The following is a 23812-nucleotide window of genomic DNA, read 5'->3' on the forward strand; positions in this document are numbered from 1 at the left end:
CGAGTGGACAAATGAAAATGCAACACCAGATTGCTAGTTAGTTCCGAGCTCAGTTTGTACCTTTAGGCAGAGCTAATCTCTGAAATTGAAACAAATGTGGGGAGGCTCTTCTGAAGAGTAGGTCTTCAGCCTGTCTTTCTGTAGATACTGAGCGATCTTTTTAATGCAGACCGGTCTGACAAGAGGAACTCTGAAGTACATTTCAACTTGCTAAATCAAATAAAAATGTTCCTATCAAGGTTATGTAAAATTATAGCCAGCCCGGATCTGATCTCTGTCCATTTACACAAAAAAACTCTGGTTTATAATATGGCTCAGAACTCCCGATTACAATTAAAAATCATTGTTTTTCAAATTCCTGTGCTTTCCTACTTTTGGCTAGAATTCAATGCGGTGAAGAGAAACTGAGCCCTGCGGGAAGTGCTTCAATTAGCCACTGAACACCTAGAGCGTGCACCTCGCAGGTGCCTTCTGCAGCGTGCTTTGGGGATTCTCCACTCTAGTAGCCCGATCCAGTGGAGGGAGAGGATGTTGAGAATAGTCCTGTTGCTAATGCACACCCTTTCCTGTATGATAACTTTTTTATTTAAAAAGCTTTGTTTCATTTGTACAGTTATTTTTAAGGTTTTTTTTAAGTAAAATAACAAGCTTCCGTAGCACTTTGAGTTTAAAACTTTTTTACCTTTTCCACAGAATATTTCTCTCTTCAGTTAACAAAATATTTTTCCTCTGCTCTTACACTTGTTTGTAACATTTTAATTTTCATAATTAGCTTAATAGAATAAAAGGGTGACGTTTTCTGCATGTAATACTACACAATGTTGGTTTTTTTTCCTGAGAGGTAGAAGTATTATGCCACGCTAGCATATAGAGTTAAAGAAAAATCCACTGGCTTCAGTATTCTTGGGATTAAACTTTTAGGTCAAATTTTATATTTGTAAAACTAATTTTTTGTAATTTTATTACTCAGTTTTTGGTAACATATCCGTTTAGAATTGTATGTACCACTTGGATCATTTCTCTGCTAGTAGCCGAAGGAAAACTCCATCTATATTTCAGGTCATTGCACATCATGCAGCTGATGCTAATGTGATTTGTCATTGCAAGAATGTAACTGCCTGCATCTCTCATTGTTCTGAGAACTGTCATAAGTCTGTTCAAAAATATCGTTGAACATTAGAAACATAACTGTTTGGCTGTGAAGTAACTAATGCAAACTCCACTGGAATTGGTTGTATTGTATTGAAGTGTGTTTATACCTTTTTATTCATTGCTTCAGCTTCCTTGCTTCATCGTATTCGCTGTTAGAGTTCATTTTGATACTTGCCATAACATGACTTCAAGTCTCAAATGAATTCTTCAGTTGTCAGATGGGTTGCCTATGTAGGGTTCAATTAGATGTGTGAAAGCATTACATAAAACTGCATTGATTTGAAAATTTTTGTTCAAGTGGGAAAATTATAAAGTTGATCTACAAAGACTGGAGATACATATTCTTCCAGTATTACTTCTGCTAATTAGTACAATACATAAAGGTTACATTGCACAAATATTTACCATGAAATTACAATTCACTGTTGTACAAAACTGAGACTATTAAAGATAATTGCTTCATGAAAGTAATTTATGAAATCTGATAAATTGTTCCTTTTTTTCCTTTGCTTTTTGCTTATTCTTTTTTTTCTACTGCTTCCTCTGAAGTCTCCTACCAAATGGTTTTGGAAACTGGTTCCTGTAAGTTTGCGCAACTGCTTCACTTTGATCAACTAGCTTATTTTGGGAATGGCTTTGTCCATGTCATGCTGGTGTAATCATTCATTTCATTTATCCCTACAATATAGTTTTCATAAGAAATTGCTGTTCGAAGGTGCACGTAGTACAGAATCCTCTTTTACAAGGTAATCTGTGCAAAATGAAAGGTATGATGCTGGATTAGGAATTACCTTTTAAACAGGAAAGGTATCTTTGTTTTGTATAAGAGAATGCTATGTCTTCTTAATTCATGTCAAATTATCATTGTTTTTGTAAAACACTTTCTCCTAGGCTTCCAGGAAATATATGGTATTTGATATTGACTCTCTTCTCTTTTTAGAGACTTGTTGAAACTATTTTTGATTGTCAGTGCTACATGGAATCTGAAATTTTTGGACTTTTTGAAAGAATATGCAATCATAATGGCATTTCAATAGGATTCTCTATTTTTTTCCAGCTGGTAACAGCTGCCTAGCATAGCTGTTAATAATTTTATAATATTAATTTAAAAATTTATCCCCACACAAAAATAACTCAAAACGGTAGTCTTTTGCTTTGATTAAAAGTAATAAAAAGTAGCTCTTCAGGTCTGTAAATAATAAAGTTTTTCTCCACGCTGTGCCTCCTTAGGATTATAGTTACTTTCCTCTGTCATGTCGTTACTTGCCCGTAAAATACATTCAGGTTGTTTATTCTACAACAGTTTTTGCAATGTGGATAACATTTTGTCCTGAGCAGACACACACAGTTTGGTTGGGAACAAAATATGCAGTTGTTTGGGTATGTAGAATTGCATACTATTGGTCTGAATTCCATAGAACTATTTCTGATTTTTTCTTTGGTCTAAGGACTACCAACTAACTGATCTAGCAGTCCCTCAGATATTTGTATTTTAACTAGTAAAAGATTGTCCAAACACTGCAAAGAGAATTAAAACTAACAACACAATTGCATGGTTGACTACACGTAGGCAAAACCAGAAATGACCTAATGTCTAAAAAATTATATTAAAAAGTTCTGTCAATCAGTATTCAAATTTATAACAATTTATGCTATATAGACGATTTCTGTAATGATGTTCTTATTACAATTGCCATATATTTCCACACAGATTATACTGTTCTGTACAGTATACCCCTTTAATTTTGTTTCGGAATTAAGATACTTAGCACGATTAAATGGAGGGACTAATGCAAAAGATGAACTGTCCGTGGTCATCACTACACTATAGAAATTCATGCACATTTTCATTTCTTTTATTCTGTTTCTACAAAATAGGGTGCCACTTCAGTTTCAGAATATGTTTTTGTTCTATTTTTGCTTAAAGTATTACTTTGTTAGTGAGTCTCCATTGGCCTGCCTGTTGTCCATAAACAACTTGAACTACTGGTATTTCTGTTAGTTTGAGTTTTCTAGTTTAGTAGAGACACAGGTGAAACCCTAGGGCTCCTGATAAGCATCCTGCTCCTGCAGTGACTGCCGTTGTTCAAACAGTTGGGTCAGTCTCCCGGTCTCTTGGCTTTACATCGCACAAGTGTTGGCTACTGAGATAATCCTGAGCCTATGGGCAGCCGCACAAGTTACTCTGAGGAGGAAATTAGCAGCATGCTACCTGCTATATGGTAAATGCATGTGAGCATTGGTTATGACCCCGGAGTACACCCTCGCACTTAGGGCAGCGTAGGGGGGGTGCTGGTAGAGTTCTTGTTTAGCTGACCTTGTTTATGTGCTGATGTCCTGACCATGCCTAGCCTTGTTCAAGTGGAATAAACTTAAAGCTGCTTCAATAGGATCTTAGGAATAAGATGCCTCTATTAGCACTGATATTTAAATTAGCACTGCAGCACTGTAATAAATTTACAGGTTCTTTTGCATTATTGCGTCCGTACTTATTAGCACATATTGGAACTGATTAGAAGAGTTTCTTCAAATGGAAGTTTATTAAAAATTGCCAGTGCAATTACCAGTGTCTTTTATTTTTAAGTATAATTTCATCTTTTCAACCAAATTGAAACATACCTTAATGAACCTAGCATATCAGGTTCTGTAACTTTAATTTTCCTGAAGCAATGTGCTTGGCATACTCTCTAAAATAAATTAAATCCTCTTTCTAGGTCCACTTCAATGATTTGATACAATTTCCAAAGTCTATGGGCACTGTTCATATGGCAGCTTTTAAGGCATCATTAAAGTAGCAATAGGGTTTTTCATAGAATTTACTAGGCAAGACGATTGTATTATCAATTTCAAATACTTCTGAATACTCCATTAATAAGACCTTATTTAAAAGAATATATAAAGTACACAGGACTTGTTGGACCATAATGTTAAAGTCTACCCTCTGTCGTTATTTCATAATCAAATAATAATATTTTGTATACTTAGTTTCAATTGCTTTCATGGGGGAACTACAGGGACATATTAGCAAGATATTTATCACTTTACAGATTTTCATCACAGTGGGTCGTTGGATTGCCATAAAGTAACAAAGGAAAAAACCTGAACTGCAAGCGGAATTGGTCCCTTTCATTAAAGTTAATAGGAAGTATTACTAATATGGGGAAAATATTAATGAGGCATGAAGCACAAACATGTTTTTGTTTGGCGGTGGATCTTTACCATAGCATGCAAAAATGGCATTTTTATTTTTATGTGACATACTTCACATACGCGAATATCAGTACCTTTCAAGTAAGTACTGAAACAAAGGCTAACTCTCAGGTTTTTCAAATATTAATATGGTAAAGCAGAAGTTCCCTGGCCTAAATAAGAGCACTTTATTTTTCTAGAACTGGTGTGTCTGTTACTGCCAGACTAGATTTATGCTTCTTGGGCCAGTTAGAGGATGCTGACATGCACTAATGATAATCCCATCTGTTTCTTAACACCAATCTAGTGATGGTAAATATAGCCTTCGGGGTTAGTCTGTGGTGCCACAGACTTTTTTTTGCCAGCAAAGCTGGCTTGAACAGTTCCCACCCCACCCATAAAACCTCCAGCCCTGCCTACTCCTTTGCTACAGGAGCAAAGGGTAGAGGAGGGAGGTGTTTTAGCTGGATCACTGATTTTACTCACCATGCAGCCGCATCAGCAATTGCCCCAGCCCAACCAAGAGAAAAGGGTAGGAAATAGGAAGTTTGCTCCAGCTTTGCAGTACGTTCCAGTAACATATAGTGTGTAGCTTCCCGTACGACTTAATGTGGTAGCAAAGAGTTTTCAGGGTCCCTGCAGAGAGCCTTCCAATTTGGTGTGTGTATCAAATAAAAATAGTGCAAAATTAACTCAGAAACGTTCTTGGCATCATAACTAGTTCTGTGGAATGAAAAGAAAAGAAACACTTCAGTACTGATTTAAAACAAAAGTCTCGATAAATAATGTTAACAAAGTGAAATCTATGTCATAGCCTTCACCTTCATTTGTTTTCCTAAGAAGCAGTGAAAAGAGATGATAAGAATAATGAATGATGACTTAAGTAAGCCTCCCACCCCCCAAAAAGCATGAAAGTATATACATTGCAGATGTATGCTGTCTTGGTGTTCTGAAATAATGATATCCATACACAGAGTTGCTCTTCAAAATGTTTCCTTTTTATAAGGGGGTTTTTTGTTTGCTTGCCATAGCAGTCTTGACCATTAGTGCTTCTCTATGTTTAAGACTGTTTAGTGTCACACACTAGTAATAAAAATGGAGTTGATCAAATGCAAATTCCCTTGTTTCTGATTCTGGTGTTAGATCAGTTATATGAATGAGATTTTGGGCTAGATTCTCAGGTGTTTTAACTTCACAGAGTCATTTGACCTGTCAGTAAACGGAAGTTATACTAGCTAAGGATTTGTCTTACTGTGTTTATGCACAGATCGTTTTTGATTTTATAATAATGAACGTTGAATGTAAAATAAATGATGAGATGTGATTTAAATTAGCAAGTTATGCAGAGGTTGTCAATTTTTGATAGTTTTGAAGGAATGCCTCAATATTAGCATGTAGGCTTCTTTCCTCTTAGGTTATTATTTACGCCGTTCAAAAAGGGGCAAAATGTAAAGTTTTAAGAAATTACCAAAGAATAGTCAGCTCTTTATTGAATATTGCCTTTTTGCTAGTGGAGCACAAAACCTACAGTACAAATCTCTTTCTTGGTATGTTTCAGAGCCTCTATCTCTTTTAATCTCTTTTTTCCTATATTGTAGGCTCGTTACAGGAAGGAGCAAACATTGCTCAAGCAGCTGCCCTGCATTCCGTTGGTAGAAAATCTGCTGAAAGATGGTACAGATGGCTGTGCTTTGGCGGCCCTGATCCACTTCTACTGTCCGGATATCGTTAAACTGGAGGGTATGTCCTTTACGTGTCTTGTAAACAGATGTCTATAAAAGGTGAAATGTCTTTATTTGATATCCATGTAAAAGGGGATGCTAAGATATGATACACAGGAGGTATAATTTGAGTGTGGTGGTGAGGAGTTTAATATTAAACTTTGTGCGTATTTATTTTTGCTTTTAAATAAAAGGAACCAAGATGTCCTTCTATGTTTTGTTTATTTTATGTTACCGTAGTAATATACACGTATAAAGGAATTTTATTATAGGTCTATCTGTGTATTCTCATCTGGCAGCACATTTACCTTCATGCTATAAAGTGTGAGACCTTCTGGAAAACTCAGATTCTTGAAGCTGCGTAAATGTTTTCTTGTGAATCTGAGCAGTTACAAATGTAAAGCACATTTGTGCTTTACACAAGGATCGCCTCTTGCTGTCACAGGTAGTCTAGTGCTATATAGCTGCACTGCATGGGAAATAGTTGCTCTGTATTCTGGGCTTTTAGTTCACTTGATAGTTAACTATATCATTTAAAGAGAAAACAAAAATACATAGCATAGAACATCTTGGTATCGTGTGGTTCTATATAGCAGCTGGCTGTGATGATGAGCAGCTTCATCTTGTTCTTTTGCACTGTGGCCTGGTTAAAGTCATATCTTCCTCTTGGCAACTGTGAGCCTCATGTACTTGTAAAATGTCTTGGCAGCTAACACCCGTCATTTTCTGCCTATGTTCTGTCTATGATACCTTTGATGTCGTGGGAACACTTGCACAGAAGCATCCTGAGAAATCCAGGAATATGAACAAGGGGATAAAGCTTGCAAAGGACTGAAATCTGAAATTCATGTGCACAGCCACTTTATAGGAAGCTTCCAGCAATTGCAGCTCTGTATTGGAACTGAGGAAGGGAGCTAACAAAAATACATATGCAACCGTGCTTAGAAATGCGATAACAAACAAGAAAAAAAACATGAATCCAAAGTTTTCTGTGGTCTGAAGTAGATGATTTCTTCTCATCAAGACGTTAACTTTCAAACTGAGGTTTCCTTTTAGGAGTATAGGACTAGAAAGGAGTTGCTATCTGAGAGAGTCCAGAAATTTCCTATTGTTTAAAATTATATAATGTCCTTCATGAATTTATCATGTTCCGTCTTAAAATTGTCTAGCATTTTGAAGTCTGTACGCTTAGTCAGACCGTTGTAGAGCTCCACTTCTTACATGGTTATAATCTTATTCTTGTTTTCTACCTAAGCATACTTGGAGCCTGTCTACGTGCATTTGTAATTCTTCCAGCCATGCCCTTTGGGTTGAAGATCTTCTAATCTGATGTCTACCTTTTTGATATACTTTCTTCTGTTTTGCCGAGGCTGGCTGAACCAAGCCTTTTCAGGCTCCCCTTCTGAAGTGGATTTCCTTTCTCATTGTTGTCCTCAGTAGTTTTCCTCTGCGGCTGTTCCAGTTTTGGTTAATCCTTCTTGAATATGGGTAGTCATAATTGTACACAGAAATCCAGATTTATACAGTACTTCCCTGTCACTACTGGAAATACATTTCCTGATACCTTTCGGCATGGTGGTTACTTTCTTTTTAGCTACATGTTGTTGAAAGCTCATCTTGACATTGGCTAATACACAGTACACTTTCAACTGGTGAACCGCATTAGGATTTCATCAGATCCAAATGCAGGACTTGGCATTTTGTACTGTTAAATTTAATCTCATTTCTGTCAGTTAAGTCAAAGATTTTTTTCCATACTACTTCTACTGTGGGGCTGAGGTGACAGGTTATTGATGAATCCTTCAGTATGGGGATCTTTATCATGCTAGCATCAGAGGAGATTCCTTGTCGGGAGAAATTTGTCTACCCTGGACGCTTTAAAATTGTGATGCAGGGCGCTCTCTTACATTGTTGCTTTAGGAATGAAATATAAAGCTTGTTCTGGAAGTGTATTTATTTTCTTTCTTCAGTTCTTCTTTTTATAAGTGCTGCCTTCTTTCTAGGAAGTCATTACTGCTATTTAATCTTCCAAGAAGTATATATAAAAAGAGAACAGAAGGTTACTTGGGCATAAGTAGTATTCAGAGGGTACTGTGCAACACTCGTCCATTCACTGTTGCCCCTCCATTGTCTTTAAATAGCACTTTCAAACATAGAGAGATAATATGTCAGAGGCTTCTGATCCTTGTAAAAATTCATATCAAACATCTGAATCCACAAAAACAAGTGCATAAGACTCAACTGATGCTTCTTTTATGGGAGGATTCAGAGTTAATAGCATTAAAATGTGCTCTCAGGTCCCTGTGCAGAGAAAGAATTAGTATGTCTGGGGAGTTTTGTGAAAAAGGATCCATTCCCTTCTGTCATTTGAGTATAGAAAATGAAATCAGAAAAATGTCTATTACTGATTAAATAAACTTTTCACTATCTGAAAACATGAGGACTTGGAGCATAACCTCTGTTTTCACAAAAGGCAAAGCAGAGAAAAATCGGAGCGGTTGTCTGTAGTGAAAAACAAAACTCATTTATGTTCAGAAAAATGTCTACTGAAGATGTACAACTATATTAAGATAAAATATAATGTGTTGTCATTTCTTAAGTTTCTGAAATAGAAAAATAAGTCTCCTGCTAAATAAAAAAAAAAATTGAATTGAATTTATCTAGAAATTGCTTAACAATTGTTGTGTGAAAAGCACTTCTTTTCAGATCTGTAACTATACATAATCTGTGCTTCTGTTCTTCCTTTCTAGATATATGTTTGAAAGAGACGATGTCTTTGGCTGACAGCCTATACAATCTACAGTTGATTCAAGAATTTTGCCAGGAATACCTTAACCAATGTTGCCATTTCAGTCTTGAAGATATGCTCTATGCAGCTTCTTCAATAAAGGTAAAAAAAGAACAACAACAACAAAACCCTACTGTACACAGTGATGTTTTATTTAGCTTTTTCTTGGTCTTCTGCTCTGCGGCTAAGTGAGAAAGAGCATTACATCTGTTGTGGTATAGTATGCAACATAAATTTCAGCTGCGTGTAAGACCGCCTTCTTTTGGCAGTTATGTTAGTCTGATAATTTCAAAGTATTTTAAAAAGAACACTTATGAAAACAGCTATAAAAACTTTGATTTTGTGCAAAATGGTTTCACACCTGATACTCTTTTTTTTTATTAATTATTACAGCAAGCATGCAATCTGTAATATTTCTATAAAAATGTAATGGTGATCTCTGTTAGTTTTAATTTATTAAGGCTTTCCAAATGATAGAATTTTAAAGCATTGTTTCTGGAGTTACTGCTTACCCACCTTATTCATTTCTATGTATACAGTGATAATTTTTATATTTTTAACCGTAAAGGTTTTCCACTTTCGTAAATGTGCTATTTTTTAAAGAGACACTGCTTACTTTTTGAGTTTACACGTTTTTTTGGCTTTCCTTAGTAAATGTCATTGAAAAATCATGTTTTTGTGGCTGGAATTTTGTTGGAACAGAAGTAGGTTTTCCAACATATATAGTTGTTTGAGTAAGTAGTTTAGCATTTTTAGTCATTCTAAGATTCTACCCTTTTTAGAAAGAGAAAAAATCATTTTGCTTGTTTTAGCACTTTTGAAGTCTGTGTGGAAAGTCAAAGAGTAATTGAATTATTTCTATCCTAATTGCAGCTCTTATTTTTCATTCTTGTATTTCTTTAAGACTTTTCTCCATATAAAACATTCTTCGTTTGCTTAAAATTCTTGTTGGTCTGCCTTTAGGGAGTGAAATATTATTTTTATGGAGTCAGCATATTCATTGCAGATGGTATGTAATTGGTTTCTAAGTATCTGGGTCACTCCACTGCTTTCTGTGATCTTTACAGCAATCTCACAAGCTGAGTCACAGAAGCCAGAGCCTGAACACAGCTTTGTTGTCTCCTGTAGGGTTGAGCCCAATCCTTTTCAAATAAGTAATGAGCTGCCAGGATGAATAAGGGCAGTAGGATCAGGCCCCTTAAGTCTAGACTACTTAGCTGTTGCTGTTTTGTTTTGTGTATGCAAAATTGTTTAGTGTGTCTGCTTTCAATCAAGTTTTGGTATTTTTAATTTTCAGTCTTTTTAATTTTTTTTTTAATTACAGTCTTTCTTGTTGTTTAGGCCTGTGCTTTTCCAGTGTACGATCCTACAACCATATTGGGTTATCTTGAGTAGAATTCCTTCACTGCATTTTGATTATTTCTCCCTGCCCACAGGTGTCTAGAATAAGTGGAATTTGTTAGTCTTCAGGTTCATCCATGACAGTTAATAATGCCAGTGTTTCCCAGTAGGTGTGAAATAATACAAACCAGTATCCACTATGAAGCTTTGGTTAAAACACCAGAAGTGACTATATTTAAATATTTTATCAATATCCCAGTACATCAGACTTTACACTTCTAAAATGCGACTCTCATTAATTTTGTTGTTGCTGAACACTGTTTTTAGAGGGCATTTAGAGTTCTTTCAAAGATTTAGAATATTTCTAGAACTGAGAAAGCCCTTTGTGATCATGTTTTTACAAGTCGCTGTGGTATGGATGCCTATTTAGATGGAAATGTTACAAGAAAGGCTGCCAAGTTTTTCTTTTAAACTTTGGCATGGAAACTCAGGCTGGTGCTATAAACGGTGTTCTTTCTGTGTTTAGAAGTAATTTGCTTTCAAAATGAATTCACAGTGAAAGGAGCACTTTCTGAGCTTTCCATTGCGTCTGCTGAGGATAGGTTTTGCTAAATGTATATATTCCCCTATGAATTTTATTGTCATTTCAAAAAAAAAAAAAAGTATTACAAATGGATTTTTTAAATGTGGCACATGAAAATCTAGATGGTTAACAGAAATCACCTTTATTTCTTTCTAGAAGATGTATATAATTTTGAGTTTTAGAATTTATAGCAAAATGCTTTCAGGTGTCTGTGTTAATCAGCAAAAATTTCTGTTTATTTTCAGGGTGACTAATGGTACACAATAGGTGGCACTATGCTTTTGTTTAAAATTCTATTAAACTCTGGTATTGGTGACAGAAATAATAAAAAGAACCTGGTGGTATGTTACAGGAAAAAGCCTCAAGGAAAAAATTATGATCGAGTTCTTGGAATGGCAATGCTGTGCTGCCTGGCATGGTCCTAGAAATTACGCTAATACTCTGTCTTCCTACTAGTCTTTGGAAACAAAGGGAGCAGAGCTGCTTTCTCTTACAGTGGTCAAGCAGAGGTGCATACTTCACGTTCTTCACTAAGTACGCTGCATTGTGCTGTTGTGCTCACTCAAGGTAGATTGTAGGTAGCATGTGACAGCACAGAAATTTGGTGCAGGGCTTCACCGAGGTGATTGCTCCCACTTTTGTCTTTTCCCATCAAAAAGCACAGAAACAAAGTCAGGTTAATGTAAAGCTTCTTTTAACAAGTATTGAGAGTATTTGGTGTTGGCTCTGAGATGTTGCAGCAGATAAAACTGTTGCTCTAGTTCTGTTTTAGCACAGAAAAGAAATAGATTTTGTCTGAATTTCTAGATAACTTTAATGTGTCCGAATCAAATGAAGTCAGAAAGAAAATTTGGGTTGCCTCTTATTTGCCCACTTCTCTAAGAAAAATACATTTGTGAAGTTCATCATAAGACATTCACTAAGGTAGGACTACGGATGTTAAAGGAAAAAATATTTGAACACATTCCCTGGATGTTTGAGGCACCACCAGGTGGGCCTAATGGTTTCTTTTTGTTTTACTTCCAGACAGGGAAATAACAAGTAGAGAGAGATGACCAAAAAATAATCACAAGAGTTTCTGACTCCTCCCTGCCTTTTTAACAACAGAAATGGGTGGAAAATCTTGAATTTCTTTTCAGTTGTGCCAAATTGCTTTTTTGCCCTCATCTTCCCTTTTTCCTTCTCCTATATGCAATTTTATCCTAAGGCAGGACTCTTTTAACGTTGTTCTTCACTTGTATCAGGTAGATGACACAGATCTGAAAGAGCTATCTGAAGAGACATCTCGTTGTGTCTTGACTTAGATGTGTTCTGCCTATCCAAAGAGCAAGTTTGTGGAAACAAGAGAACTTGCATAAAGTGAGCGCCTTCACATGGAGCATGAGCTGCCTTGCACATCTGTAGAGACCTCTTTATTGCTTTGGCCTAACAGCTGATTAGCGCTGCAGCGTAATTAGGCAGTATATAATATTAGTGGCTTGAATAAAGGTCTTATAGAACATATAATTCCTGAAAGGATAGCGTAAGGGACATGTACGGCCCCTGAAGAGAGAGGAAGAACACTTCTCGCACGTTGTATTTGTCGTGTGAGATATCTGTTGAAAGCATTACTAAAAGGGGGGAAAAGACATCTTTAGTTCTGTAGTTTATTCTTGAAGCTTTAGATCATTCTCTGCTAGTTTATTATAGTAGGACCGTAGGGCTTGGACCTAGGAACAAGTTATTGTGAGGTAACTATCAAAGGGGTACTGTGAGAGATATCTTGAATCATTTCATGTTTACCGTGGATGGAGAGCTCACATAGGAACTTGGCATTGGATCAGTTGACACACAGTTAATTATTACCTGCTATAAGTGTTCCTGTGTCCAAGCCTTTGGAAAGGTTATTAATGAAAAATAGACTGGACCCATTAGCAGTAGCAGATAACTGTTCCCACATTGCATTCACTTACTGCCTCACACAGTTCACACGCTCACTCGCTCACTCACTCATCGTTGCTGGGTTGGAGCAGCAGCTGGGAGCTGTTGTTCTTCACCTGTATCTTCACCCACCCAGCAGTTGATTCAGAAGTACAGGGTCACGCTGGCACACCTTTTAGGAAGGGGTTTATAGAAGTTTGTCGGGGGTCTCCTGTTTCATCAGGAGTATAAATAATCCTGTAGTCTTTATCTGCATATAGCAACTGGCGATCTCATAAATGTGTACAAGTATCTGAAGGGGGAGTGTCAAGAGGATGAGGCCAGTCTCTTCTCCGTGGTGCCCAGTGACAGGACAAGAGGCAATGGGCAGAAACTGAACCACAGGCAGTTCCATCTGAACCTGAGAAAAAACTTCTTGACTGTGAGGGTGACAGAGCATTGGAACAGGTTGCCCAGAGAGGTGGTGGAGTCTCCTTCGCTGGAGATATTCAAAAGCCGTCTGGATGTGATCCTGGGCAGTATGCTCTAGGTGACCCTGCTTGAGCAGGGAGGTTGGACTAGATGATCTCCAGAGGTCCCTCCCAACCTAAACGATTCTATGATTCTGTGAACTGCTGCCTTCTTGGATGTGGTGGGGGTTACCCAACCCACTGAGGATGCCGGTGTGTGCGCTGGTGGCCTCGTACAGGTTTGGCCGACCCCTGGCATTCTGAGTGTGTCAGTTCTTGTGGATTCACCAGACCACTGGTCTCTGGAGCTGTTCTTGGGAGATTTTCGCATGCTACCTCTCAGCATGTACGTTTCCTCCCTCTGGCCTGCTGTTTTCTGGTACCTAGAGAAGATATTCATGCACACGAGCAAAAAAGGGGCTTTTATTCAGGAGAATGAAAGGTTTCTGAAAGTGAACTGAAACAGTCCTGAGAGGTACCTGCTATCACTCATAAAAGAAGGGTGTTCCTCAGACCTAAATGTGGGCAGGATTTTAAATTGCATAGATTCACAGCTAAGCTCATGGAATATGTATCTTATTTTTGCGTTTAGCTGCTAACTAGAGCAGACAGAGCAAGTATCTGCCTTGTCAAAGCCCAGTAAGCCAAATGAAGAGAGGCTGCAGGGCCAGAACTTCCTTTTTTTTCCCCCTGCAGAATATCTGCTGAATTCAATGGGAAAATATAATATCTAAAAATTTGTTTTATATTCATTGCATGTATGTATTTCGTATGAGCACAGTTGAACTTTCTGATGTAATATTCATGGTGACTTCGCTAACAACATGAGTAAAAGCTATAATTAGCTCTATGTCCTCCTGAGATGTGAAAAATACTGTTCAAATATGTCACATAAATTAGCCCTAGAAATTAACGACTTTGTCCACTAGTGTTGTGCTGCTCCAGTCTCAATGAGAAAACCACTGCAGATCAGGCTGTTAACCCCAGCCTGAATTTGCATTTAAGTCCACGTGACAGTGCATATGGGCTCTTTAAGGACCTGGGAGAGCAGCTGGCTGTGTTTGGCAAGGCAATTAGGTACCTATGATGGGAATTATTCCAGGGACCTGCTTCCTAGCTAGCTGGTTTTAAACGATTCCAGATCAGGAAGGAAAAGAAAGATTCAACCAGGGAACAGTGCTTTAAGAGAAGACTGCCCCCCCGAGAGGGACCAAATGTTCTGACTCGTTATTTAAAGGGAAGCAGAGTTGTTTTCTTTCACTGGTGTTAATTGCGCAGTTGTCCCACTTCTTTGTTCTGGTGGGAAATAAGACGTACTGGAATTTTCAGCCTGAGTAGTTGTGGCATGCGTTAATCTGCGGCAGGAGGTATGACAGGCTTGGCGTGCGTGGATCATACGCACAATTGTAATTCAGTCTTGTCCAGACAGTGTCAAACACGCCGATTTTCTTCAGTTTTGACACTTCTGCATCTCACAGCATATCAACTTTGGATTTGCTTTTGAGGTAATTTACTTCCTTGGCCTACTGAGTAGAGATTTTAATGTGCATCATGATGTGAATTGTTCAGGGTATTTTTATGATCATTTTGAGAAAATGCCTAAATATGAATATGACTGCACTTCCATTCAAATTTGGGGATTCAAGCTTGATTCTAAATGATTGGTGTTATTTGTATTGTATGTAGTTGCATATTTGTATTATGTAGTTATTATTCTCTAAATGTGCAGATCTAAAACCTGTAAATATTAGAAGAGATGTAATTTATTTTAAGTGGCAAGATTGGGCATACTATTCCTGTATTTTCCCCAAAAGTTCATGATTTGTGTTGATTTAGCTAGTTTAGCTAGTAAGAACTCATCTTGATCCTAAAATTGTGGAGGGAGGAATAGAGATGTTTAAGGAAAAAAATTATCTTTTTCATACAGATTCTTATTAAACAAGCTAGCTCATATATGCCTTTGATACAGAAGCAAGTAATGACGTTAGGTTTTATAGTCAGAAGAGGGAAATCATTTTTTTTTTCAGAAAAGATCTTCCAAAATCTGCTAAAAAATAGGACTTTTATTGTACCATACCAGAAGATAAAATTAGTAAGATAAAATATAACCAGTACTACATCCAACTAATGAACAGCCTGCAAATAGGGTGGAAATATAAAAATCAAAAAAAAAATTAAATTAAAAAAATTAAATCAGAATGTTTAGCAAATGAACGTATATGTGAAGCTGCAAGTCTGCCATCTGCTGCTCAGTATTTTTAACCAGTCTGAACTGTGTTCACAGCTTAGTATATTTTTAAATGCTATTAAAATACTGTTAGGCTTCTGAATAGTTCTGTGTATAAGTGCATATGATAATCATGTCACAAGCTATTAGAAGCTTAGTTGGTATAATCAAGGCAAAATCTCTGGAAATAACATCTAGGTTCTTTCCAGCCCTGTGAGCAGTAGTATTGCTACAGACCCAGAATTAGTTTTTCCAAAAAAATAAGATATTGATCCCTTGTCTTCCCTTTGATGATTATTAGTAACATCCTCTTCTGACTACAAATCACTTGAGAGAAAAGGCATTTTCCAGATTACACTCAAATGTAATCCATGTGCTGTATAAAGAACATCTTTCCCCTGTTTTCTGAGGCTTGGTCTTGCTCCAGAGAAACACAGTATGATATGCAGTCACCAAGCCTGGGTGCTTTTACTTCAGCACTGTTTGTACCTGCTGAAGTCCTCTTTCATTTGAACGACACTGCTTACCTTGCTTCATGTTTGGGAGCAGTAGCCAGATGTCTGCCTGCGTGAGCCTGAAAAGCCTACTGCTTATAACTAGAGAAATAGAAAGATCAACACCTGTAGCCAGGGTGAGGTTTGTAAAGTTTGTTTTTATATATTTAAATATAAATTGAGTACAAAGGATACATGAAACATCAACCGTACTCCTAAGTTTATTCATAGCCAGTGATGACCAAAGACCTATAAATATGAAATGGGTGCATTCAGATGCATCACAATCACTTAGGCAAGTAGTGTATTGATTGAGCTGAAACATCTGACTGTGTATCTATTTTACACACAAAACAATTAAAAAAATACCTGAAACTAGGCCTCTAAATCACCATCAAACATCTAAAGTAGCCTGCATTTTAAGCAGGTTGTGCAGCCAACAGTTTCGTTCCTCCAGAATGGTTACAATCTGGTCAAGGTATAAGTATTCGATAGTTGGTACTATGGAACATATGCTTGTGATTGCATTACTGATCCTATTTTCTAAGTAATCAGTAGAGAGGAGAATGAAAACTGGATGAAATACAGAGATATATGCTGAATGCTGTGTAACCCATCTTTTTGCAGTTAAGGCTTATATCTTGGCATAAATCTATCTTTCTTTTTTGTAGAGCAACTACATGGTGTTCATGGCAGAACTGTTCTGGTGGTTTGAAGTGGTGAAGCCGTCGTTTGTACAACCTCGTGTTGTTGGGCATCCCCAAGGTAATTATATTAAAAAAAATTTTTAATATGCATGTGTTTTTAATATGTACGTGTTCAGATTGCCATTGTGTTCACAGTGTACATTTCAGTTAACAGGTTTTGCCTGCATACCACCTCCTCAAAATAGGAGAAACATACTCTTTCCTCATGTTCTTCACATCTCATAAATCATAAGTAGATTTTGTTGTTTATTACAAAAAAATTCATTTGGATTGTTGGGGTATAATCACTTGCAATTTTTCGTAATCTAGAGAAGCCTAGACTCCATTTATGCCTATTCAGCCATTACAAACGTAATAAGGAGCCAAGAACAAAATTTAGCCTGAGGAACTTGTATTGCGGAGAAGAAGGTACCAAGAGAAAGGATCGTAAATTTAGGGAAAGTGGGCATATAGTCAGTTGCAGGCTTGCATTTTGCACCTGGATGCAAAGACACAATCTTTTGTCAGAAAATTCTCAAATTGAAAAACCTACCTCTCAGGTAGATGTTGAGATCTGTTAGTAAGTGCAGAGTCATGGTAACTGAAACATTCATACGGTAATGCCATGCTCTCTCTGAAATCTGGGAAGATACTTCCATGGTGTGGACTTTTACCCCTTTTTTTTTCCTGTTCACATGCTTTATAACACATAAAGTATCTAATTGAAAACCTTTTAAGCATTTCTGACTAATTTAAGATATTGTTAAACGAATTTAGAATTTGACCAAAATAATACTTTCTAGCTGAAAACTTGATTTAAGGGTTTGGGCGAAAAAAGATTTTCATCAGAAAAATTTCTTTCAAAAAAGATCTTGTACACTTTTAATTTTGTGGCTCTCTTTCAGTATTTTGTTTTATTATTTCTTCCCTTGTCTTCTCTAGTCCTTTTTTCATTCTCTATTCCCTTAATCAGTGACAATGAGGGAACTTTCACTAAGTCAAAGCTGAAGGAAAGTGACTTTTTAAATTAAAAAATAAAACCAGTGAAAATTCTTAAAATCTTTGGAAATGATTACTTTTGGATTATTTCAGACAGCTTTGCTAATGTAGATTTTAACTGAACGCTGAACTATGATAATTTGAGCTTTGTTCTTCCTGACAGCTGAACCTTTAAGAGATACATCTTCTGCTCATAGTTTGAATGCTAACAGAAGACATTACGTGGATGGTCCTTGTGGTTCTGACTTCTTAGCCAGGTAATATCTTAAGAATCATTGGTACTGTTTCACAATCTTCTCTCTTCTGTTCAGAATCAAACACATTTTGATGCCTTTTTGTCATGTTCAAGGATTGAATTACCAAATATAATAACTGGAATTTAGGGAGAGCAGAGCAGAGTTCAGCTACTCCCCACGCTGTCCTGCTGCATGGCAAGCAATCTACAGTTAATGCTCACCACTTGGACAGCACTCTCTTGTCTCACCAGTTTCCAAAACAACACTTACTACTAAGCAGAGAAGTATCAAATGGTCTCTTTGGCCCCCTTAGTTTAAATGTGGAGCTGCTGAGCGCTGTGGTCATGGAAAATACTCGCCCCCATTCAGGATCCCTACTGTAGCCATCCTGAGTCACTCAACATTCAACAAACACAAAGGCAAATAACAAAACATGGGTTTATGTTACTGCAGTATAAAACCTAGGGCTCTTCTAGGCAGATACACAGAAACAAATCAAAAAAATGCCTTTTAAGCTAGTTGTGCTTTATTTTAGCTCCAAGAGGTTCTATTTATTTTATACAACTAAAAATTTGTCAGAATTGTTTTACAGCTTGGCCAGGTAGGGTTGAAGCCTTCTACGGACCTCCCTAGCTGTGTTGTGTTCTCTGATCAAGATATTGATCTGAAGACAAGCTTGTATTTGTATATCCACTTTCTTCTGGGGGATTTCATTGAAACCTCAAACTTCTGTAAAATTTGTTGCATTCTATTAAATGTAATAATGTATCAAGATAACTAGTTTGATTCTTGACATATAAGCATGCTGTAGCAGCACTAAGAATGGCCTGGTACTTAATTTGAATATAAGTTAATTGTTACCCACTGTGTATACAGTTGCTCCTGTAGTCCCTCCTAAATCCCTAGGAGAGTTTTAAACTTCAGGATATCAGTCCTGTAACATAAATTGAACATCTCAATTGAATTTGGAAGGTGCAGGTCTAATAGTTCTGGCTAGAACCAGTTGTGGTTGTAATAGCTGAGCACTAGCCATGTTTTGAGGTCAGGGACCAGCTTTCCTTTAATGACCCAATGTTGTGTAATCTTCAGAATACTTATTTACATAAAGGAATTGAATTTATTGCCACTTGAACTCATTAGCAGAGATTGGTGATCATCAAAACCAGGAGCAAACAATAAATTCACACCTACTTGGGATATGAATGTAGAATCAGAGCTGTAGTCCCTCAAGGATTAGGAGTGTGTCGGAGGCAAATACATCTAAGATTTGCTGACAGCTACAGTGGTAATTTACCAAGAGTGGCTGCCTGAGACTTAAGTGGGTAAAAGTAGCCTGGGAAATACATGGAGGAAATCTCCAGCAATGGGAGAAGGACCAAAACGTGCCTCTGTGACGCTGTTACCCAAGATACAACCTAGCACGCAAACCCACTACCGCTTGCATCCTTGACTCTGGAAACGTAACTTTCAAGCTATCAGATGCGTTCAAATCCAACACCATTCAGAATTTATGACATGTGTTACTGAGTGTTACAGTCTCACAGTGTGCTACCACATTTTAAAAATTTGTTTGGTTTTGCTGTTTGAAATGTTCTTGTCATATAGTAATTTCAAACAGTTACTTAAACGTAGGCATTCAAAGCAGTGAAATGACTGCTTCAGTTCCAAAAAAAAAAAAAAACTTCATGAAATACTAGCACTTGGAGAGTGAAAAGCTGGGGAGAAGAACTACAAAATTTTATTCTAGTTGTAGTGCACCAAGATACCAAAATGGCAGTATGCTGCTCCTGATACTAAGAAACTGTTATCCAGTAAAGAAGTTTAGTTTCTTAACATAATAGAAGAAATTGTTGTCTGAAGAAGCTGTAGTCAAATACGGAGTATGAATTTTTTAGATGGGACGCCGCTGTTCTTTTAAGTTAAAAGTTTGTCCTGTGTATGTGAAACTAAAAGAGTTTTTTTTTTCTGAATTCATGGTAAAGTTTCCAAAAGTTGTCAACAAAATGAACTAAGATAACTACTGGGTGATGGTCTCAATCTGGCATGATTATATTAACACTTAATATCATGAAGGTCAAATAAGGTAAAATAAATACTTTTGCTATGACGAACTTCCCAACTATTGTAAGTGTCAAGGATCCAGAACAACTGCTTTACTAAGTATGTTTTGCTTTATTTGCATTTTTTGTAAATATATATATATAAAACTATTTTTAGTGTTACTGCTAAAGTTTTGGAAGCAGAATAAAATGTCCTATATCGCTGGTGTTTTCCAGCTGATCATACAGCTGATAATAGGCAGAAATTGCATGTTAGGCCTTCTTTAATCTTTCTTTTGACAGGGGAAAGAAGGCCTTCCAGTGACCTGATTGGAGCAAAGTAGATGGAGGGTTAGCATTACATTATAATTTGGGGCCAAAGATTTATTGATTTGTGTATGACCTGACACAGAGGAGAAGGATAAAACGAGCATTTTAACTGGATATCCAGCAAACCCTTTTGTTTGTGAACCCAGCTAATCCTCTTCTATTGTTTTTTAGTAATTAGAAATCTATGCTGACTTTCGAGCAGGGAATAGCGCTTCTTACTGTCATTAAATACTATGAATCTGAATCTCCTTTTCCTTATGTGAGTCTGTAGTGTTTCCTCTGTAGACAATTAAGTTATATTAGTGTAAACTGCAAGGAGAACAAGAAACACACTAGTTTTTGATGTCTCTTTTGAAATGAGGTTCCCAAGGCTATTTGCATCTTGCAAAGCCTTTGCAAGCAGTCACTAAAGGATTTGTAACTGTGGGTATCCCACACAACAAAGAAAATGTTGCAGTAAAGATCACTATTTGTACGTGGCTTCCAACCTGACGTTCCCCTGTTAGAGCCCTTAATGAATAAAACTTTAGTGACTTTTTAGAAGTTCTGTAAAGGTAGTAAATTACACATCCATTATATTTAAAAGCAAAAAAAAAAAAAAACACCCTGAGCTCTGTGCCATACTTATGCAGTAGTAATCACTGTGGCAAAGAATTTCTTTAAATATAAATCAAGTTATTCAATGAATATTGGACAACAACACAAGAGAAGTCAGTCTGTAGCCTTGAATTACTGAAAAGAATTCCCACAGTTGAAGCCATTACCAATGAATTTATCTCTGCTCTGAGAAATGTTGAGTGATATAAAATCTTTTTCATCCAAATAGATTTCGCTTTTATCTAAATGGGTACATTGTATATGCAGATGATTTTGGTCTCTAAACTGAGGAAGAACGGCTTGGAAATTATAAGATAAGCATCTGAATTCCACTCATGCACGCTCACAAAGGCCTTTCCGTTTCTTAGCACTGTTACCCTTCCAGATGTAACCGTCAAGCCTGTAAGCTGCCACAAACATGGTTTGCCATACTGCTTATGTTTCATGCGACGTGTTCAGAACTGTTGTAAAAATCATTGTGAACCCTTTGCACTAGCTCATCACAATGCTTGTTTTAGTGTCTCTGCAAGGGACAGGTACAGTTTTGTGCTGCAGTGCTATGAAAACAATCAGTGAGAAATAGATCTATATTTATCCTCATAAACCAGTGTACTTTGTATGACTTGATAATGCTTCACCGCATGGCATGACAAAGGAGGCCTGAGAGGTTAGCTCAGAGGCTAGAAATCCAGCACAGGGGCTGCAGTCCGAGCGCCCCGGCCGCGGGAGGCCACGGTCCTGGTCTTCCCCTCGTCCTGCCTGCGCGGTCCTGCCCCTCCGGTGCCCGGCTGTGCTGCGTCACTGCAGCACACAGACAGAGGAAACCAGCCCTGTCGGAAAAAGTGAGTGCTTTCCCGCTGGCGAAGCATGTTCGGATGACTCAGAGCAGAATCGAATGGAGAGCCAGATCTAGTGCAGAGCAGGGAGTTACAGCCGTTACAAGGTCTTAAGTTGCCATGGAACCGCAGTCGTGGTGCCAAAATTGGTCTTTTCTTGAGTGGAAATGAAGTGTATAGATTTTCTTATTTTCACAGGCTGTGGGATGAAATTTTGAATGGATGCTTTTCTTGTAAGATAATTGATAAACGTTACAACTGTGATTTAAGAATTTTAGCAGAAATCTCAAATACTATTTAAAATAGATATTCATCTGCTCTGTAGTATTAGTAATACCAAAAAATGAGGAATTTATGAGAAACTTTATTTGAACAATTTTAATAGGTGCTTATGGAAGATGCTTTTGTGCATTTTAAGAAGGTTTCCCTTAAATTGACATAAATATCCTTCCCACAAATACTCTTTAGAAGCAATTCTAGAGTGTACAGGACAGCGTACACTATCAAAGCACTAAACAAGTATTTTGAAGGTTAACGATTACAAAAAAGGGGTTAATAGTGTTTGGGAGTGTGCTCTTCAACTCCGAGAACAAAATTCCAAACATGAAAAGATTTAATCCAGCATGTTTTGAAGTGCGGCTACTTGAAAAGTATTTTTACATGCAAATGCATGTGACCTTATGCATGTATCTTTGTTGTTCTGATCTTGAAGAAGCACCTGGATTAGCTCACTGAATTATGGAAACCTCTTTAGGACTAAAACAGCTAGTCTTTACAGACTTTTTCTTTGAACCAAAAAACCAATATCTGTTGTAAGAAGAAACAGAGCAAACCTTTGTAATTAGTGTTTTAGTAGTGAATATATTTGTTTTATTTACAAAGTCTTCACAGGTCTATCACAAGATCTCCTTTATCTGTTTCCAGTTCAGACACAAATTAAAAGTTTCGGACTAAGGAATTGAAGAGAGATGCATGAAGAGCTTGTGATATTAGCTACAGTCCCTGAGTTTTGTGGGCCGTAGGAACCAGCTCATTTTGTTCGTATTTATGTTTATTTTGTTGCCAAAATCAAACCTAAAAATGAGAATGTTCCAGTAGTGGCCTTTACATGAAATAAGTGGAGACAAGCGTGTTATCAAAACTCTAACACCACTCCGTGTCCATTTGTGAAAGAGATATCCCTATTTGACTTTTTGTGTCTTTTCATATTGCATCTAGTTAAAGGTAATAACACAGTGCGTTTTTTAGTCAATGAATTAATATTTTATGAAGAGAATTACTCCTCACTCTCATCGCTTTCACAAAAAATAAATTTGTTTTTGTGTTGGCCCAGGATACAAAGTCTGGTTGCCCTTTTGTAATGTGGCTTTTGATGTATTACTTCTAAGTTACGTCTCTTGCGTTATAGATTGGATAGTCCAACTTATGCACCATCCCATCAGCTGCATACACCCCGGCAGCCTTATTCATCTGCTCCAGGTAATACTTGCAAATGGGTGGAAGGGGAAATGAGACAAGGTATTTTCTTCTGAGTCAATATTTATATTGCTAATATTTCTTCAAACATTATTCATGCAGAAATCACTGGGAGAGCCATTCATGAAGGCCAAAGAATGAGTTCTGTAACTTAGAAAATGTACAAATGTGAAATTTGTGTTTGTATCTCTGATATTGTATACATTTTTTTTAATTTTGTTTTGATTGTGAGGAACATAGCTTACAACAATTATTTGTAGTATAACATATATTTATTCAGTAGTGAATTCTTTGAGGGAGGATGGATATAATATATGTACAGGATGAAATTCATTGATTCAGTTGCACAACTTTTATTCTCAATATAAAAGTAGTGAGTTAAAATTAAACTTATTTGTCATTGCAGTGTTCTAAATAATGACACAAACTAATGTATTAAACCAATAGAAGATTATGCTAAAATGTTCTTTGATGTCAGTTACCTTGGGTTCTATTTTAATTTCACTTAGGAGTCATCAGAAGGTCCTCATCAATGTCTTACGTGGATGGGTATGTAGGAACATGGCCCAAAGAGAAAAGGTAGGTAGTCCTACCATAAGAGTTGGTTAAAAAATAATTATGTGCTGGTCATAAACAGTAATAAACTCGGCACTCTTTGGATTTTCAGAATCCTGTAACATGAGTTCTTGTAAGCAACTAGGAAAATGAAGCAGAGAAAGAAAGGGAAAACTGTATCATGGATTAAAAAC

General features: G+C 36.9%; 1 protein-coding gene across 4 annotated transcripts in view; it reads left to right on the forward strand.

Moving 5' to 3' along the window:
- Positions 1–23812, forward strand: part of CAMSAP2 (calmodulin regulated spectrin associated protein family member 2) — a 95209-nt gene that overhangs the window by 56737 nt on the left and 14660 nt on the right. For 2 of the 4 annotated variants that reach the window (XM_068952138.1, XM_068952139.1), the window contains exons 5-11: positions 1702–1734; positions 5940–6081; positions 8813–8952; positions 16536–16629; positions 17713–17806; positions 22996–23066; positions 23573–23642. In XM_068952138.1, the coding sequence (XP_068808239.1) occupies positions 1702–1734; positions 5940–6081; positions 8813–8952; positions 16536–16629; positions 17713–17806; positions 22996–23066; positions 23573–23642 (644 nt within the window). The remainder of the gene's footprint in view (positions 1–1701; positions 1735–5939; positions 6082–8812; positions 8953–16535; positions 16630–17712; positions 17807–22995; positions 23067–23572; positions 23643–23812) is intronic. The other 2 variants (XM_068952140.1, XM_068952142.1) reach the window with 1 other exon arrangement.

This window comes from Struthio camelus, chromosome 8 (assembly GCF_040807025.1).
Source record: "Struthio camelus isolate bStrCam1 chromosome 8, bStrCam1.hap1, whole genome shotgun sequence".
In the NCBI taxonomy this organism is placed as follows: Eukaryota; Metazoa; Chordata; class Aves; order Struthioniformes; family Struthionidae; genus Struthio; species Struthio camelus.